This window comes from Carassius carassius, chromosome 4 (genome assembly GCF_963082965.1).
Source record: "Carassius carassius chromosome 4, fCarCar2.1, whole genome shotgun sequence".
Classification (NCBI taxonomy): domain Eukaryota; kingdom Metazoa; phylum Chordata; class Actinopteri; order Cypriniformes; family Cyprinidae; genus Carassius; species Carassius carassius.
Genome location: NC_081758.1, coordinates 1026350 through 1045954, shown reverse-complemented (window position 1 = coordinate 1045954; position 19605 = coordinate 1026350). Strand labels below are relative to the sequence as shown.

Here is a 19605-nt window from a genome sequence, read left to right as displayed (position 1 = left end):
ATGTTTTCATTAACATAGATGGTAGATGTAACAAGTCCTGTATCCAGTGTTAATATTTAACATGGAGTTTTGAGAGCTGTTTTAAATTTAGACCTGCTTATGTTACATCATATTTTATTTTAACATGTTTCGCTCATTATAACCAATCACACTATTCTGTTGAATTTAGAAATTCAGTAGCCAATAAGAGGCTCATTAAACACTTAATCTTAAACACTAGGCTCATTTAAAAGTGCTCTTTCACTAAATAATGAAATAAAATAAAATGCATTTAGAATGCTCCCAAAATTCAAGATATGGGGGCAGAAAATGTATAGTAATATCATTTCATATCATTTAAATGATTCGGTTCAGTCGCAAAGACTCAATTATTAACAGAGACTCTCTCCCACACCTCTTTAAACTTTAGAAACCCACTTCGCCAAACACCTTCTCATCTCTTCTGGTGACTGCACATATTTTGAAGGCAATCATTGTTCTACTGGTGGTTTTAATTTCACATTTTAAAGTACCTTATATATATTTTAAATCATTTCAAATATCAGTATTCCGCGTTTTAAGATTAAGATATCAAAACATTATTTGTGCATTCGTAGCATTCATGCCTTGCATGAAACAGTGTGTGTATATGCATCTAAAGTGGCATTTTTGCAGCTTCCGTGTTTCCTCTGCATTGCATGATTTTGTTGATAATGATTTTATGTTTGGTAACAGCCCCGAATGTCTTATCACTGCAACAATAACGAGGAGGACAAGACAGAAAATATGCATAATCTTTATATAATCTCATATATATATTTTTTTTGTGAAGGGGTGGACCCTCCAAAAGCTTTGACACAATTTGTACACTATCTGTATCTCAATAGTTTGAATGCAATGCTTTAAGTCATAGGTACAGTTATACACATAGCAGTGGTTATCAATGTTGGTTTTAAAGATGTCATTCAAAACTATCAAACCGTAGAATTGATTTCTGTCCTCCAATATTCATCACTCACTATATATACACTGATCAGCATTAAAACCACCTAATATCATGACGTTTTTCTTGCCAAAACCTGCTCTAGACACTAGCAGCAGATCTTTGAAGTCCTGCTAGTTGTGAGAAGAGGTCTCCGGGGATGGGATTTGATAACAGCTCAAAACAGAGCTTACACACAACCTAACAATTACACACATGCAGCTTGAGATCCAAACAGGGTGTGTGAGATATAAGCTGTCTTCACTGGGAGAGGCTGAGCTGGACTGAAACAACTTTATTCTCTTTCCACCTACACACACGCACACACACACACACACACACACACACACACACACACACACACACACACACTTCTGGCTCACTATCGGAAAGTCAGAATCGTTTTAGCGAATCGGTTCGTTAGAACGGTTCAATCTAATGGACCAATTAATAAAACGATTCTTCGACTAGTTCGGACGGAGACTCAACTCAAAAGTGCATTTACGTCATATTTTCTAAGGAAATAAAGCCAAATACAGTAACTCGCTTTCTGTGTTTCCAACCTCGCCTCATACATCTAAAACAAAACGATTGTAGTCAAAGTTCGCTTCGCGCGAATAGGTTCGCTCGAAAGAACCGATTCAAAGCGACGATTGCTTCACGATTCGAACAGCACTACTTCGGCTTCCGTAGCCGAAAGGATCCTTACTACACTTTCTTCCAGGCGTTTGTCGTTCAATTCATTTCCTTTCCCAAACAGACGCATATTTTAAGGCGAGTCGGGCGTTACTCCACCCGGAAGGAAGGAGCAGAGGAGTAAACCCGTCCAGTTATCACACCTCAGAGTCAGCTGCTAGAGAGGTTTGAGCGAGATCTGTGATGGATGAGGGTTAGCACGGACGCTATCAGGAACAGCTCGTTATCGAGCGAACATCGCAGTGTTTGGACGGTGTTCTCGGTGAAACCGCGCTAACGGGATCCGCTCGGATCGGACGAAGTTGGAAATACGGAAATAACAGTCATTCATGGCCCGCATTATCATCAGCTAACCTGAAGTACCGTCACCGCGCCTCTTCGCCCTTCAGACAGATATTAAAGTATGCGGCTGTCAGAAGTGGAGAGTGATTAGAGTTCACTCGAAGAGATTGTGAGCTGAGAGTAAAACACAAACATGTCATAACGTGCAGAGTCTGGCTTTACAACCGAAACCCGCGAGTGACCGAAGCTCATGATGTCCGGCGACAGCAGCGGAGAGGACTCGGACCGAGAACCGGACACCACCGTCACACACCGGATCACCAGCGGTAACACACACACACACACACTCACACACACTCACGAGATACTGATTCCTCATTACATGACTGGAAGTGTAGTCAGTAACGTTATCCGTTACATCAAAAAACAAAAACAAAGATTCAATATGTTTACCTGCATGTCACAAGACCCTTAACCAACCGTGAACATGCTAATGTGAGACTTGATAACTAAAAAAATATTTTAAATGACGGAGAATCAATGAATTTTAAATAATGTATTGCTATTGTGAGAATAATATGTAATCAAAGAAAAATTACTCAAGTCTGATTATACAAGTAGTTTAAAATGTAACTTACTGTAATTACAAGCACTTCATTTTTGGATTTAGATTACGTAACCCAGATCACGTGATCAGTTTCTGCCCTGCTCGGTGTACTTTGATATAAACCATGGCTTTTCATGATGATATACCGTGATATTTACATGCAACCGTTTCAAATAACGCAAAAAACAAAACAAAAAAACAGTTATTTAAACAGATTTGTGGTACAGTGATGCGATCAGATATCTTGGTATGATGTAATTGCCATATTACTTAATATTCCGAAGAACACGCATAACAGCATTGTAATAATGTGGAACTTTCTGGTGTGTTTTATTTTGGACAAACTTCACAACTTTATCAGATGGCATCATATTTGTTTTTTTAATTATCAGTGTCCTTCAGATTGTTTTGTTCCATTTCAAACTGTTTTATATAAAAAAAATCCATTGTTTCTAATATCTCCGATGTTGGATGATTGACGTTTGTTGCCTGATTTCATTCTAGCTGTTTTTTTAAATTGTAAAATTTTAAAGCAGGAAAAAAGTCTTGCAATTTGTTACTTGTTGCATTTTCAGTCATATAGGTTATCTTATGATTTAATGTTAATATCAGACAGTGTTACATCTGGTATGGTTTAGTGGTTCTGACCCAGTATTGTGCTGATGTGTGTGTGTGTGTGTGTGTGTGTCTCTTCTCAGCAAACCTCACCGGACACACAGAGAAAGTGGGCATGGAGAACTTCGAGCTTCTGAAAGTGCTGGGCACCGGAGGTGAGAGCGTGACACTCTGTGCTCCTGTAATGAAGAGAACGGTTTCTCCAGTCGTCTCTTTAAACATCTGCATCTCTGCTCTCTTCACAGCGTACGGGAAAGTGTTTCTGGTCAGGAAAATCAGCGGCCATGATAAAGGCAAACTCTATGCCATGAAGGTTTGTGCTGTTTTTATTAGGGCTGTGCGATATGGAAAAAAAAAACCTATCACGACTTTTTGATCAATTTTGCAATTTAGATTTTACAGTCATAAATGCATTCAGTATACATTTTATACATATTTCCAAAAGAAAACCAATGAGAGCTTTATCAAAATGTTGTAACATGTCTCTAGAACAGACACAAGTCAAAATAATCACTAAGTTAAGATGTCAAACAAAATGTCTAGACACATGAAAAATAAAAAATTAAATAAAACCCGTGTCCAGGGATTTTTCTTTTCTTTTTTTGCCATGCATTGGTCATAGAGCTCACTGTAGCGGTGCCTCAGGTGTTATATGTTCACACAGGTTCACACAAACGTGGTTCAGAAGCAGCAACGAGAGCGCATTATTGTAACGCGAAAGCATATTAAAATAATGCGTGAGCACGAATCTATCGGCTCGCACGCAGCTCCCTTATCGAGTCGGCCTCTCGACATTACGTATGGGGAAATCCATTTTCCTCGAAATTATGAAGTCTGATTTGAATAACTCTTTTGCTTGCAAATAGCCAATGGGGCCCCCCGCCTTCACCTGATTGGCTGACAGCCCTCAATATAGGTGACGGCGGGCACCAAAAAAACCTCAGAATCTTTTTTCTTCACTTGAGTCTGGCTTCGCCGTGGATTCACGCATTCAGAGCGGAATATTGTGGAAAGTTATCCCCTCTCGCGTTCCGGCGATGAAATTTTGCCGTATGTGTGGTGGTCCCATACTCAGACCGAGCCCATGCACAGGGGACCCAGCTGCTGGCGACGGTGAAATTAGGGTACGAGCGATCGCCTCCCGTCGAGGATGCTATCGCGGCCCACCTGGCGTCTTCTCCCCGCTGCTACGGGCAGAACTCTCCAGCAGTAGAGATTCTGGGTTCTACAGCCGTTATTTTCTAGTTCCGAAAAAGGATGGAAATTTTTTTAATATTTGTAAAATATTGTATTTTATTTTATTCATGAATGAAGACAGGATATGACAACATGACATTTTCATTGAGTTTAAGTCGGGCTGGGTCATATGGCCAAATAATAATTTATTTTTTATTTTATTTGTATTTGTTTTTTTTTGGCTGAATTGCGATATATGAAATATATAGTTATTTTCTTTGTTTTTCTATTTGAATAAAAAAAAAAAAGTGTTTACATCCTGCCTAATGTTGTCTAATGAAACAAATATAAAATCACATTATATTCTAACACTGTAACGTTACACTCTAAAAACAAAAAGAATGCTTTTAAAGCAGAAGTTAAATTAACTAAACTAAAAAATGAATAGAAATAAAAACAAAAGCACAGAGTAAATGCATTATATTTTGATTAACCCATTACAGTAGTCACTTTACAGTTACTGCTATCATAGAAGTATATTTTACATTTAAAAATGTCATATATCTAGTTTAAAATTAACATTTATTGTCCAACAACAAATATTTAACAAAATGTATATTTTAGTCAGATTTAATGTGCTCCTATTTTATCGTTTTATCCGTCTGTTTGGTGGGTTATATATATATCAAATGCTAGATTACAGATGAAGAACTGAGGATTTTATTTTGTTTTTGTTTTTTGCCACTGTGCTCTAATTCTTAGAATGGAAATTACAATATCTACTTTTGGACTGATACAGTCTTAACAAAGTGACAAGTACAGTTTTATTCAAAAAAAAGTTTTTCCTCTGAATGAAATCTTATGATGGAAGTATGTTATGATCATTGCTTCTGTAGGTTTTGAAGAAAGCAGCCATCGTTCAGAAGGCGAAGACGGCTGAGCACACTCGAACAGAGCGGCAGGTGTTGGAACACATCCGCCAGTCTCCCTTCCTGGTCACCCTTCACTACGCCTTTCAGACGCAAACCAAACTGCATCTCATACTCGGTGAGCACAGGATACACACTTCATCCTGATTCACTTCTGCATGCTGATTTATGAATGCTATCTGTAGTAAGGCTGTGTTTACAGTAGGTCTTGGTGCTTTCAGCTCTCCAGCATCTTTAGTACTTTGGTGTAAACAAGATGATGTTTCCATCCAAATATTTTTAATGTGCAGTTTGGGGTATCACATAAAAATATGCTGAATAAATACAGCGAGGTGTGCATAAGTTCTACAGCTGCACATAAAATCTTATGCACTCAGCTAAATAAAAAATGCTATTGGATAAGAAAACGTGCATAAACTACGATGAAAACTCATTTAGCATTTGTGGTGTTTCATGTGCACGCAGGTAATTTACTGTATCTGAAGAAAAAGCCACAGTGGCTTCTTCTACTGCAGCCACTCACCATTTACTTGTGATGTTTGCTGCAGGTTTATCAGGAAGTGACAGTTTTGTTCTCTTCGTCTTATGTTTTATGTGATATTCCAATTTTGAGCGCAAGTAAAATTCACAGCTTTGGATGGAAGCATAGCTACTGTAGGATATAAATGACTTCTAAATGCTTGCTTTAAAGTGCCCCATTATGCCATTTTTAAGGTTCCTAATATTGTTTTGGGAGTTTCCTACAATAGGTCTACATGCATGCAAGGCCAAAAAACACTTGTTTTTTTTTCAAAACTTGCCTTGAATATAACCTTATTTTCCAGCGAATCCCAAACGATTAGTTTGTATCCGTAATGAGATTCAGTCTCTCTAAACCCCTCCTTTCTGTGAGCCTGCTCTGCTCTGATTGGTCAGATGGCCCGGTCTGTTGTGATTGGTCTACCGCATACATTGCCCGTCAGAAACTATGCACCTGTTGCCATAGTTCCATATTTGAACACTCAGAAAAAGAAAAAACAATATGAACATCAGTTATTAATCATACTTACAGGTTGAGTGGTTGAGTGGAGTCAGCTGATTCAATTAAACTAGTACTGAGCTCATCTTTCTAGTGCAAGCATTTGTGAATCCCCGAGATTAGAGAAGCGGTTTTCAGTAAATTGACAGGAACACAAAAAAAGATTGGGGTTGTTCAGTTAAATTAATTTTAACCACTGATTCTTTGCAGCCTCATCGTTCTGACGTGAAAAAAAAAATCCAGTCAGTATAGAACATAGTGGGTATTATGCAAATGTGCAGAGGTGGGTAGAGTACCCAAAAACTGTACTAAAGTAAAAGTAAAAGTACTTCTAGACATATTTACTCAAGTAAAAGTAAAAGTACTAGTCTTGAATAGTTACTTGAGTAAGAGTAAAAGAGTATCGGATAAAAAATCTACTCAAGTAGTTAGTTACTAGTTACTTTGGGTCATATATACTGAGCCTATTTTTATTTAGATATATAGATAAAATGTATGTAATGTATGTGTGTGTGTATAAATGTATATATTTCCTCAGCCTTTACTCCAATTTATGTAATTTATTATAAAACCCTGTCTGTTTACTTAAGTAACAGATATAGGTGTCATGCCATAACATATTTTTAATACGACTGACTTTATATTAAATGTGAATTTAACATTGAAAGTTATAAATATTGCTACTAATCTTTCATTGTTCAGAAAGAGAGCAAATAACATTTACATTATTCAAGATAATTTTCACTGACAGTCTAGATTTCAATCACTCTCAGAAACTCCCATTAAAATCACTGAAACTGTTAACACTGTGAAATCAATATCTTAATTAAAGATTCGTACACACATCTGCACTTTGTTGTTCCTGCGAGAGAATTCGCCAGAAAGAGGTATTCAGTCAGTCAGTGAGCGAGTGAAGGAAGCACCAGCATTTCACCAATGACTCATCTGAACGCCTCTGATTGGGCAATGCTTTAATAAGCTCAAAAGAATCATGTGTGATTGGTTATAATGCGCAGCGCTGTAAAAACGCATCTATCTCTAGCTCAGCGCCAGCAAGCAATCACAGATCTGAATTTAGCAGCTGATGATATGACTCGCTGAACGTACTCGCACCGGTGTGATTGTATTAAAATTAATAAAATCTTAATCTGCTATTTTTTGTCTTTTGGAAGCTGCGTTCAACTTGACTCCCCTCTGTTATAAGCCACACACGTACAACAAACTAATGTCACAGTGGTATCGTGTACTGTAATCGAATGTAGCCCAAGTTATTACCTGTTAAACAGTAGACAGCACACACGGTGTTCATCTAATAAGGATCTCCATCGCTAGCAAATAATAACCTTTGCAGATTTCAATTCAGTGCAGTTCCATAGCCACGATTTCAACGCTGCTGATGTTAAACGTTACAACTCCGAGTGAAGCGCTTCAGACGCTCAGCGCGTGCGGCAGGGAACTGAACGACTCATTCAAACTGATTCATGAACCAATTCACTCGTTTGCCAATTGGTTTGATCAAGCCTTTGAACAGAATTGACTCAAAAGAATGAATCATTCGCGAATGGGCATCGCTCATTGCCCAGAGAAAAGTAGACGGCGCGTTTGGAATAAACTGAAGCAGTTATAACATTTATTGCATTAAGATAAAGTAACGAGAGGAGCGTCGCCCACAGTAACGAAGTAAAAGTACAGATTTTCCCCCCAAAATTTACTCAAGTAAGAGTATAAAGTACCCATCTTTAAATATATTCCGAAAAGTATTAGTTACCCCAAAAAATTACTCAAGTAAATGTAACAAAGTAAATGTAACTCGTTACTACCCACCTCTGCAAATGTGTAACCTGTGTTGTGTAGTCCTCACAAAAGTGGGGTTCAAATTACTGACAACTCGTTTAGGCTATTCAGAGTTGATTCTTACTGTTGGGAGAAAATATTTTGTTCATCATCCACTTCCGGCTTTCACCCACACTACACACTGCATGAAAGGCAATATTGCAAATTGGCATTATAGGGGCTCTTAAATAATTTGAAACACTAAAATGACTAACTGAAATAAACTAAAACCAAATTACGGCTAAATTCGGCTTGTTGAAGACCACTCTCACTGCTGCATTCTGGATCAGAGGTTTAATAGAAAGTGATAGGCCAAGAGAGCATTACAATAGTCCAGTCTGGAGAGAACAAGCTTGGACAAGGAGTTGTGCGGCTTGCTCTGACAGCAAGGGCTTAATGTTGTATAATGCAAATATACAGGACTGTGCCGTTGTAGCATTATAGTCTATAAAGCTTAACTGTTCATCGATCACAACTCCTAGGTTCCTGGCTGTGCTGGAAGGAGTAATGGTTGACGAACCCAGCTTTATAGAGAAGTTGTGATGAAGTGCTGAGTTGGCTGAGACCACAAGCAGTTCTGTCCTAGCAAGGTTGAGTTGAAGGTGACGGTCCTTCATCCAGCCCAAGATGTCACTCAGACAGGCTGAAATGCGAGCAGTTACCGTCGGGTCATCTGGTTGGAATGAGAGGTAGAGTTGGGTGTCATCAGCGTAGCAGTGATAAGAAAAGCCATGCTTCTGAATGACAGATCCTAAAGACAACATGTAGATGGAGAAGAGAAGTGGTCCAAGTACTGAGCCTTGAGGAACCCCAGTAGCAAGGTGGTGTGACTTAGAAACATCACCCCTCCAAGACACACTGAAGGATCTGTCGTAGAGGTAGGACTTAACCCACAGGAGTGCTGTTCCAGAGATGCCCATCTTTCTGAGGGTGGACAGGAGAATCTGGTGATTAACAGTGTCAAAAGCAGCAGACAGGTCCAGTAAGATGAGTACCGAGGATCTGGAAGCTGCTCTTGCTAGTCACAGGGCTTCAGTAACCGAGAGCAGAGCAGTCTCAGTTGAGTGGCAGAGAAGAGAGATGGGGGTTTTGAAAAGTGTCCGAAAATCAGAGCTGCTGTTAATTTTGTTTCAATTTAATTAAGTTCAAAGTAAATGTATATGTTCCATTCAAAATGCACTGAAGTGCTAGAGACGTGAATTTAAGTTGTATTTATTTACCGAGGTATATAATGTCATGCTTGTCCATGTGTAAAGACGTTTCGCAGCGCAAATCCGTGAATGAATGTTCTGAAGTGAAGTAAACTTCAACAGATTTCCCTGCTCAGGGAGTAGAGAGCAATGAACACTGTGTAGGGAGCATGTCAATGGGAACACAGTTCATGCACGGAGCTCACTTCTGGCGAGCCGATTATCTGAATTAGGTGTGTTAACAGAGAGACATGTAAAATATGCAGAGCCGGTGGCTAGGACTGTAATTGAGAACCGCTGCCATAGAGGATAGGCGAGAGGGAGAGAGTGAGTGCAGGTTATGTCAAAAGATGACCTGTGGAGGAGTTTGTGTTGGGTCTGTAGTCAGTCTGAGGTTTAAATGATGAGGAAGTGGTCTGAGGTGTGCAATGGCGTAACTAAAGTGTTATCAGTGGAGCCGTAGCGTATGTAGATAAGGTCTACTTGGTTTCCTGATGTGTGAGCAGCCGTAGTAGACACTAGCTTGAGATCAAATGAGTGGTGAAGTCAGCAGCCTGGGGATGTTCTAGGTGGATGTTGACGTCACCGAGTAGCACCAGAGGAGTACCATCCTCAGGACAGTTTGATATATATAGAGAATCAAATATATAAAGTCGCTGGTCTTTACACTCGTTGGTCTTCACACGAGGGCTGCCGCAGTGTGCTAACCAATTATATACGTGCCTGATACCTCGTTATTGAATTCAGCTGGCCACACATTACTACCTAGCAAACCCAAACTGAAAAGCCACATGATGCGCACGAGAACAAATACGACTTACTTACCACGGTCAACACAGTAAGCAAAACAATGTTTCCTACCAATGACAGCCGCGCTAAAATCTCATGAGAAAAAGCTGCTGTCATCTTCTGTTGCTCAACTGCTTCTCCTAAAAATAAATCTGAAATAAAAAATAAATTAAGCATAAATAGTAATATTCAAAAAAAGAAAAAAGAAAAGTAAATTTAATAAAAAAAGTAGAAAAATACAAACATTTAAATCAAAAGTGAATTTTGTCAGTTTGTGTAATGAATCATTAATGTCTGTTCTAAAAAAAAGCCAGTTATTTAGTTCGCTGGATTGTCTAAAAACAGCCATTATTATGTAACTTGGTGAAATAATATAGTTTATTTTAGTTTTCAGGACATTTATCTATCCTGTGTAAAACGATGTACAGCATCGGTCACACCACCCACCCCTGGTTGTTTAGCACCAGCTATTTGTCTTTTAGTAAATTGGTGTTTTTTGGAAAACGTTGAGTGTGTGTTTGTTTTTGGAAGACTATGTGAGCGGAGGAGAGATGTTTACACACCTGTACCAGAGAGACCATTTCTCGGAGGATGAGGTCAGGATCTACGTGGGAGAAATCATTCTGGCCCTGGAGCACCTGCACAAGGTACGCACATCCGTTCTCACTGAGAAGTGGGAGGAGTTACAATTATCAATAATAGTTTAGCATCAAACTTTTAGAATCACTTTCTAATTAAATTGAGATTAGTGTTAAATAATTTGGAAATGAATTGCAGTAGCTAATAAAAAAGAGATTATGATGAGATTTATGGTTTAAATGAAGGTTAGATATGATCAGTGTTTTGTAAGTGCTGTATCTGGTCTTGTGTTTTCAGCTTGGCATCGTGTACCGGGACATTAAGCTGGAGAACATCTTACTGGACAGTGATGGTCATGTGGTGCTGACAGACTTTGGGCTGAGTAAGGAGTTTCTGGAAGAGGAGGTAATAAAAGTATCAATAAAAGATACTTAATTGAGCAATGGTCTAATCCTGGCTCAGTTTAAGCCCTGTCTGTGAAACTGGGCCAGTAACTGTAGATTGGATAGTTTTTCATTGTATCCACGTGGTGTTGTACTCTAGTGTTCTGCTGTGTGTTGTCCATGTGTAGAAAGAGAGGACGTACTCATTCTGTGGCACTATTGAGTACATGGCTCCAGAGATCATCCGAGGGAAAGCTGGCCATGGCATGGTGAGAACAGACACAATTAGTCCACAAATCTCACAGAGGCTTTTCAGATTTAAGCATTTCATATGAAAACGTTTCAGTTCATGTCATTGGGAGTAGGGCTGCAACTAACGATTATTTTCATAATCGATTAGTTGGCCGATTATTTCTCGATTAATCGGATTCAAACGCTTTTTAAATGTTCTTTTTTTATTGACAACACACACTATTCCACATCGTGCCCAATGCTGTCCTTCACACAAACGTGCAAACCGAATGCTATGAAAACATAATGTATGATGCATATATCTCTGTGTTAAAAATGGAAATAATAATGACAGAGATGGTAAAGAAAAGCACAGCAGCGGCATTTGTTATTCTCTGCTGTAGTTAGACTTGACTTTGTCTTGATTATTGAGCACTTTGGTAAATAGAATATCTAATAAATCTTTGAGCATTATTTACAGACATGATTCTCAATACTGTAATTTGCAGTTGACTTAAGGATATGTTGTATATGAATTATATTTAGGTTCCATGCACATTAAGCTGTGATGGAAGAATATTTTAATCTATAATGATGTACAGTACCTTTTGTTCCACAGTAATGAGATTTCGTTTTTCTTTATTGCATTTCATTAATTAGAATTTGTGGTCAGGGCTTTCTGTAAAACGATAAGTTGTGCAAGCTCTGTTATGTAAATGTGCATGATGATATGTGTTTGCGTTGCTCAATGCTGTTGGTGGTGCTGTGTGTAGGCGGTGGACTGGTGGAGTTTGGGGATTCTGATGTTTGAGCTGCTGACCGGAGCGTCTCCGTTCACTCTGGAGGGAGAGAGGAATTCCCAGAGCGAGGTGTCCAAGTGAGTCTGAGGATGTTCTCCAGTGTTTAACAGCTGCTGTGTGCAGAACTCAGTCAGCTCTGTGTGTCTGACAGACGTATCCTGCGCTGCGAGCCTCCCTTCCCCTCCATCATCGGCCCCTTGGCTCAGGATCTCCTCCGAAAGCTGCTGGTGAAAGACCCTCACAAGAGGCTGGGCTCTGGCCCCCGAGGAGCCGAGGAGATCAAGTCTCATGCTTTCTTCAAGGTGCTCTCCTCATCCTGTCCTCGCTCTTTTTGCCTTCATTTATTTATATCTCTTAGTTAATGATGAACTGACAAATACATTTTCGATTTTGGCCAGAGCAGTTTAGCAAGTCAATCGACGCACTACATTTAAACCATATTCTTCATTTTATTTTCCTGTCAAAATAACAGAGTGAATTTAGAATTATTCAGCTTTTAAGGACAAGCAGAAGATATGGTTTCTCTGGTAGGGGGCGGAGCTAATGCGCAAGCTGTGATCTCATTGGCTGGTACTCATCTGTTACATCCCTGTTTTGACAGTTTGAGCAAACGCTGACAATCTGAAATCCACTCTGTAGATTTGAAGTATTGCAGTTCATATAATAGCTTTATTTCAGTCACCATGGGTTTTGGGATGTCATGTGCTGTAAATGTGCTGCTGTGATACTGTGAGATAACACACTGTTTGTAGTTGTGATGTTGTCTGTTTGGAGGGAAATCCAGGGCAGTTTACTCCCAGTTCCTCCCATGTTTTCTCATTCAGTAAACTCTTTGTGTTGGAAGGATGTCACAGTACTGTAGCGAGGACAGAGACCTTGGTTAATGTTGTGTGTGTTAATCAACTAAAAAGTATTTTTCTTTTAAAAGCTCAGCTTCAGAAGAGAAACTTACAGTGTGTTTTCAGTGTTCATCAAAACCCCTTTATTTTCAGGTCTAGAAATATAATTTTTTTTCTGAGCAGCTCACCTGTTGTTTAATCATTTAAAAGCCAGACAGACTTCTGTATTTAAAATGTTTGATGTGAAATGTTGAGTATATCAGAGCGCTTGATGTGTAGTTATTTCTCCGGTAAGCGTCCTCGTTCTCTCTGGGCTGACTGTAGACTGTCACACATCTCTCCAGGGTTTAAACTGGTCTGACCTGGCAGAGAAGAAGCTCCTGAGTCCATTCAGACCTGAGCTACGGAACGAGCTGGATGTGGGCAACTTTGCAGAGGAGTTTACAGGAATGGATCCGGTCTATTCCCCTGCCGGCACTCCGCCCAGTACAGACCGTCTGTTTCAGGTGCTCACACACACACACACACACACACACACAGAGAGACGCAGAGACACACCTGTGTTCCTTTCATGGAGACAAACACATGCAGACAATACATGACAACATTTCCAGCCACAGCCCTCCATTATTAATATAAACAGAGTGCCACCACACACACACACACACACACACACTCTCACTCACTCACACACACACACACACACACACTCACTCTCTCTCTCACACACACTCTCACACACACACACACACACTCACACACTCACACACACACACACACACACACACACACACTCACTCTCTCTCTCACACACACTCTCACACTCTCACACACTCACACACACACACACACACACACACTCAGTCTCTCTCTCACACACACTCTCACACACTCACACACACACACACACACACACACACTCACTCACTCACTCACACACACTCTCACACACACACACACACACACAATCTCACTCACACACACACACACACACACACACACACTCACTCTCTCTCTCACACACACTCTCACACACTCACTCACACACACACAAGCAATCCCTGTTCCATGATGTTTTGAGACAGCTTTTACACATTCCCGTTAATCAATGCAGCTTAAACTAACCTCATCTGTCCAGAACAGACCAGTCTAACCAGCTGAACACCAGTCGAACCAGTCAGGAAGACCAGCTAGACCAGCTCAAAGAAAGAATTCACCCAACAATGAAAACTGTGCGCTTAATTATATGCATGTGATTAGAAATCGGCATAAATTCTTCTTTTTTCTTCTTCTCCGTGGAATGTCGGTGTTTGTTCTCAGAATAGAGTACTCCTTCAGACCAGCTGGGGTTTTCGATTTTCCTGCGGTCAGAATAAACCTCCGTCTTGTCTTGTTACTCTTCAGGGCTACTCTTTTGTGGCTCCGTCTATCTTGTTCAATAAGAACGTGGTGATGGAGGACGTTCTGGACGCTCATGTGAATGTTGACCGGCCCGGTTCTGCTACAGTTCAGCGCAGCGCTATGCTAAAGGTACACAGCTCCTCAAAATAAAAATCTATATATATCTCTCTATCTATTTGTATTGTTTTGAAGGGTTGAAGAGCACGGTGTGTTGTGTGTGTTTCAGGAGTCCCAGTTCTTCCTGCACTATGAGCTGTGCCTGCAGGGGGCTCCACTGGGCGAGGGCAGCTTCTCTATCTGCAGGAAGTGCAGACACAGACAGAGCGGCCAGGAGTACGCCGTCAAGATCATCAGCAGAAGGTACAGCCTTCACATCACATTCAAAATTATTATAACATTTAACATTATATTTAAAAAATCGATGTACCCCCTTTTAATGGAAAATCATTCAAAAACTACTCCAATTTTTTTTTTTAAAGTAAATACTAGAGTAAAACAAATGTGTCAAATAATCACAATTTTATCTTCTCTGCATGATTTAAAAAAATATTCCCATTATCTACTTTTATATGGTATATGTCTACTTTTAGAAGAGTAGTGTTTGCTCTAAATTCAGAAGTAAAGAATTGTTTTTAGAGCGTTGCAGTGATCCTGAAACTGTTTCCTTCACCATCTTCAGCAGCAGAGAGAGGAAGTGTATATTTGTGCGCTTGTATTAATATTATTATTGAAGTGGCATTTAGATGTATTTACACCGACTGTTTCATGCTGCTCAGACAGACTGCATTTACAGTGATACATTGTTTAAATGAGTTAAGTCATTGAATCGGGTTAATGAATCATTCACTCAAACACTGATTCATTGTGCGCTGTGTCGCTCCGAGTCAAGCAAGTGTTGAATGTGTGCACACCTGAAGTCTGTGACATACTCGACAGTGTCCGCTCGCACATCTCTAAACTAACGCTTGTGACGGTCTTGGATGCCCTTCTCAGAGTCTTTGTGCTGTTGTAGGATGGAGGCCATGACTCAGAAAGAGATCGCAGCACTACGCCTGTGTGAGTCTCACCCCAACATCGTCACGCTCCACGAGGTCTACACTGATCAGGTACCATAGCTAGCTGTGACAATGAAGACATCCTGCTGCTTTATTGAAGATTCTTGTGCATGTATGCATGCATACCTGATCTCACACTATTCTCTTTTATGGCTTTTAAAGCACCCATCCCTGTATGTTGTTTCTTGTGTGCTCTGTCCGGTCTCTGGCAGTATCACACGTATCTGGTCATGGAGCTGCTGCGTGGTGGAGAGCTGCTGGAGCGAATCCGGAAGAAGAAGGTGTTTGCAGAATGGGAGGCCAGTCAGCTGATGAAGAGCCTGGTGTCTGCGGTCAGCTTCATGCATGAGGCTGGAGTCGTACACCGAGACCTCAAACCTGAGGTACAGACACACATCCTGAGCACATACTGCGTTCTAGACGCTCTGAACCTAGCAGGGTGCTAAAGACAGCTTCAGAGAGCTAGCATTACATCCGTGTGAGATCTAGTTCAATTGTGAGGGTGAGATGGAGCAAATCAGCATGAACAGAGAGCCAGAGGAATTATATGTCAATGTTGTTATGATGTTTTAATTTTGAACCTTGAAATGCATACATGACCGGTCAGAAGTGAGGGGTCAGTGAGACTGTGATGTTTTTAAAGAAGTCTCTTCTGCTCATCAAGGCTGCATTTATTTGATCCAAAATACAGAAAATAACAATTAATCTTGCTAAATGTTATTACAATATAACATAGTAGTTTCTATATTAATGTCCTTTAAAATCTAATTTATTCCTGTGATGCGCAGCTGTATTTCCATCATTACTGCAGTATAAAGTGTGACATGATCTTCAGAAATCAGAATAATATACTGATTTATTATTGTTTTGGAAACTGCGGTACGTTTTTCAGGATTCTTTGATGAATAGAAAAGTTAAAAAGAACAGCATGTATTCAAAATATATATTTAACAGAAGTTTGAATTTCTTTTACAAAAAAAAAAAAAAGAGAAAATAAAAATCCACTGACCCCAGACTTTTGAACTGTAGTGTATATTGTTAGAAAATGTTTCTATTTTGAATAAATCCTCTTCTTTCTAACTTTTTTTTTTTTCATTAAATAATCCTGAAAAGATTCTGTCTCACCGTTTCCTAAAGAATCTGAAGCAGTTCCAGCTCTGATAAAGAAAGAAGACACTCCTGTTAAAAACATTACAAATCCCTCTGATCCCAAACGTCTGACCGGTCGTGTAGATATTCAATACCATTTTCAGTACCGTGGACAAATATTAAAGACATAAAATATGAACTGTATCTATCAGTTAATTTGCTGATTACTAGCGCTGTGAAATCCATCCTGGTATTTGAGTACATCAGTATTAGACAGAACGATGAAGTTCAGTTATATGAATCAGTATAATGCCTACTGTCGGTGCTCTGTTCAGATCTCCCGTCCGCTGTGTGATCATCACTCATAGTGTGCTTGATTTCACTCGCTCAGTGCTCCGCTCTCATGTTGATTTGTCTCCGTGTGGAGGAACTTTAATGTGCCGTCCACATGCAGGTCAAAGGACTGTAGCGAGAGGCTGTCGACGTGAATCTTCATCAGTGGGATTCTTTCCTAAATGAGATCCTTCAGCCCAACGGCATCCGATACGACTCGCACTTTCACGTAATAATAGGTTGTGATGCATCGTGGCAGAACGTCCGAGCTCTGCGGCTGATTGTGTCAGTGCTCAGCCGTGTGTCACGTGTTGTCCCTCTGTGTTTCACTTCCTCCGGCAGAACGTGCTGTTTGCGGATGAGTCGGATGACTCGGTGTTGAAGGTGATTGATCTGGGCTTTGCGCGGTTGTTTCCGAGCGGCAGTGCCCCCCTGCAGACCCCCTGCTTCACCCTGCAGTACGCCGCGCCCGAGCTCTTCCACAGCAAGGGATACGACCAGGCCTGTGACCTCTGGAGCCTCGGGGTCATCCTGGTGCGTGCAGTGTGTGTGTGTGTGCTTGACGAGATTCATGTGTTATTGTGCATGTTTCATTGTTTAAAGGTTGATACCTTAAACTGAATAAATAGAAAATTAACCAAAATCTATGTTGGTAAATTCCAGAAGTAAACTTTACTTGTTTCATCCAAAAAAAAAAATCTGGTTACTTAATTCATTGGGTTGTTGCTGGAGATACACTGTAACACAAAGATATTTCTCTATCTATACTTCAAACGGAACACCTTCTGATTCAGTCTTTTAAAACTGCTTCAAACCTTTGTCTGGGCTTTTGAAGAAAGACAGAAGATTTTGTCTCTATTTGAATCTGTGTTTGTTTTCTTATGTGACCGTCCGTTCGGAGAGAGTGAGTTCTTCTTCTTGTTCTTCTTGTTGTTAGTACACCATGCTCTCTGGCCAAGTTCCGTTCCAGAGTGAGAAGAAGGGAATGACATCATCGTACGCAGCTGACATCATGCACAAGATCAAAGAGGGAGATTTCTCATTGGACGGGGAAGCCTGGAGGGGCGTGTCTGAAGAGGCCAAAGATTTAGTGAGAGGTATATGGTTTTATTTTGTTTTGTTCGTCCCAGTGCTCCAAAATCAGTAGGCAGTTCCTATGATTGGATATTATCCTTCCATACACAGAGAATCCTGTGCTTAAATGTGTGTCGTTTAGTTCAGATTTAAGATTAGAGTCCAACTGAGGATTTGATCAGAAAAGCCCTTGTTATAAGATCTGCCAGCTTACCAAATCTTCTGTGAAATGCGTGGTAATAGCTTTATACCGCTCCGAAGCGCCTGATGAGTGATTCCTGACCGTGGGCACTCTAACACATTCAGTCCGATCTCAGCACGAGTGCTTGTTATAATCTCTGGTCATCTGATGACCATCTTCACAGGTCTGTTAACTGTGGATCCTGAGCGCCGGCTCAAGCTCTCGGCTCTGAAGGAGAACGCCTGGCTCCAGGGGGGTGGTGTCATGTCCTCCACCCCTCTCTGCACCCCTGATGTCCTGGAGTCCACCGGCCCCACCGTCCGCACCTATGTCAACGCCACCTACAAGGTCCAGTATCTGCATCCACACTATAATGAGCAGTGATGCACACGAGTCAAATTCTTGTGGAGTAAAAGCACAGAAATGAGTGATTACACACTAGCAGATGGAGTTACAGACGTGATGATGGGAGACGGTGGCACATCCCCAGTTTATTACAGGAGTCCGTTCATCTACATCTGACTTGGAATAACATATAAGACACATTGCTGATAAATGCTTCTCACTCAGATATTCACACTCAATTATTTAATCAGTTCAGTCACGAAATTCAAAGCCAAACCTATTTGAACATATGAATTAATAAGAGTGCGTTCTTAAATGGATAGTTCATCGTTTACTCACACTCCTGTCGTTCATTTTTTATGTCTACAAAACACATGTGAAGATATTTTTAATGAAATCAGAGAGATTTCAGTCCCTCCTTTGACAGTCCATTCATTCAAAGCCTTGCCACTTTAAAAGGTTCATCAAAAGTGATCCGTATGTGTTGAGTGGTTTGATTCAAGTCTTCTGTGAAGACACAATCAGTGCCCCATAATGCAATTTCTAAGCTTCCAGATATTATGTGGAGTCCCTTATGAATGCTCTTTATTCACACAGGCGTTTAACCGAGGGAAGCGTGAGGGGTTTTTCCTCAAAAGTGTCGACAATGCGCCGCTGGCGAAACGCCGCAAGATGAAGATGACCAGCACTGGTGTGGAGACGAGACGCAGCTCTTCCTCCTCCTCTTCCTCCTCCTCTTCCTCATCCGCTTCACATCCCAAGACGCAGAACTGCCAGTCCTTGAATCCCCACCAGGAGCCCAAACCGTGAGGTCTCCCAGTGCGGCGCCACCTGTGTCCTTTTAGACATTTTAATGAATGTAAAGATGTTTTTAGAGAGATCTTTTCACTGCAAGAGACGAGTGAAACCGAGATCAGGGAACGCTGAAATATTAGGGGAAGCCTGTGTGAGCGTCAGAGTGGACTTCTGTTCTAATGATCCACGGTGAATCTGTACGTATCACCACTTTCAGAAGACTTCTCCATGTTTGCATGGTTTCACGTGTTTTAAAAGTTGAAGTCAGTCCCTGAATCTCCACACGCTGATCCCGTCCACGCTGTCGGGTGAATCTCACGAGCAATTCTCATCAGTCAAAACACAATCATATTATATTATAATGCTTTTAGGACTATTACATATTAAAAATGATTAATGAGCCA

General features: G+C 40.5%; 1 protein-coding gene across 1 annotated transcript; it reads left to right on the top strand.

Moving 5' to 3' along the window:
• The first annotated feature begins 1659 nt into the window (after positions 1-1659).
• On the top strand, positions 1660-19343 carry rps6ka4 (ribosomal protein S6 kinase, polypeptide 4). The gene is made up of 18 exons (XM_059544307.1): positions 1660-2265; positions 3245-3316; positions 3407-3474; positions 5234-5384; positions 10628-10743; positions 10973-11080; positions 11247-11327; positions 12063-12166; positions 12241-12391; positions 13273-13434; positions 14333-14458; positions 14556-14689; positions 15342-15435; positions 15597-15767; positions 17149-17340; positions 17744-17903; positions 18246-18409; positions 19004-19343. Exons 1-18 carry the CDS (start codon positions 2190-2192, stop codon positions 19214-19216), a joined length of 2343 nt encoding a protein of 780 aa, XP_059400290.1. The 5' UTR covers positions 1660-2189; the 3' UTR covers positions 19217-19343.
• Positions 19344-19605: the final 262 nt, after the last annotated feature.

Bases quoted from the DNA above. Each gene is read 5' to 3' on its own strand.
- rps6ka4 (XM_059544307.1), top strand. From the start codon at position 2,190: ATGATGTCCGGCGACAGCAGCGGAGAGGACTCGGACCGAGAACCGGAC. The intron at 11,081-11,246 runs GTAATAAAAGTA...GTCCATGTGTAG, and splicing joins AGGAGTTTCTGGAAGAGGAG to AAAGAGAGGACGTACTCATT. The intron at 14,459-14,555 runs GTACACAGCTCC...TGTGTGTTTCAG, and splicing joins AGCGCAGCGCTATGCTAAAG to GAGTCCCAGTTCTTCCTGCA.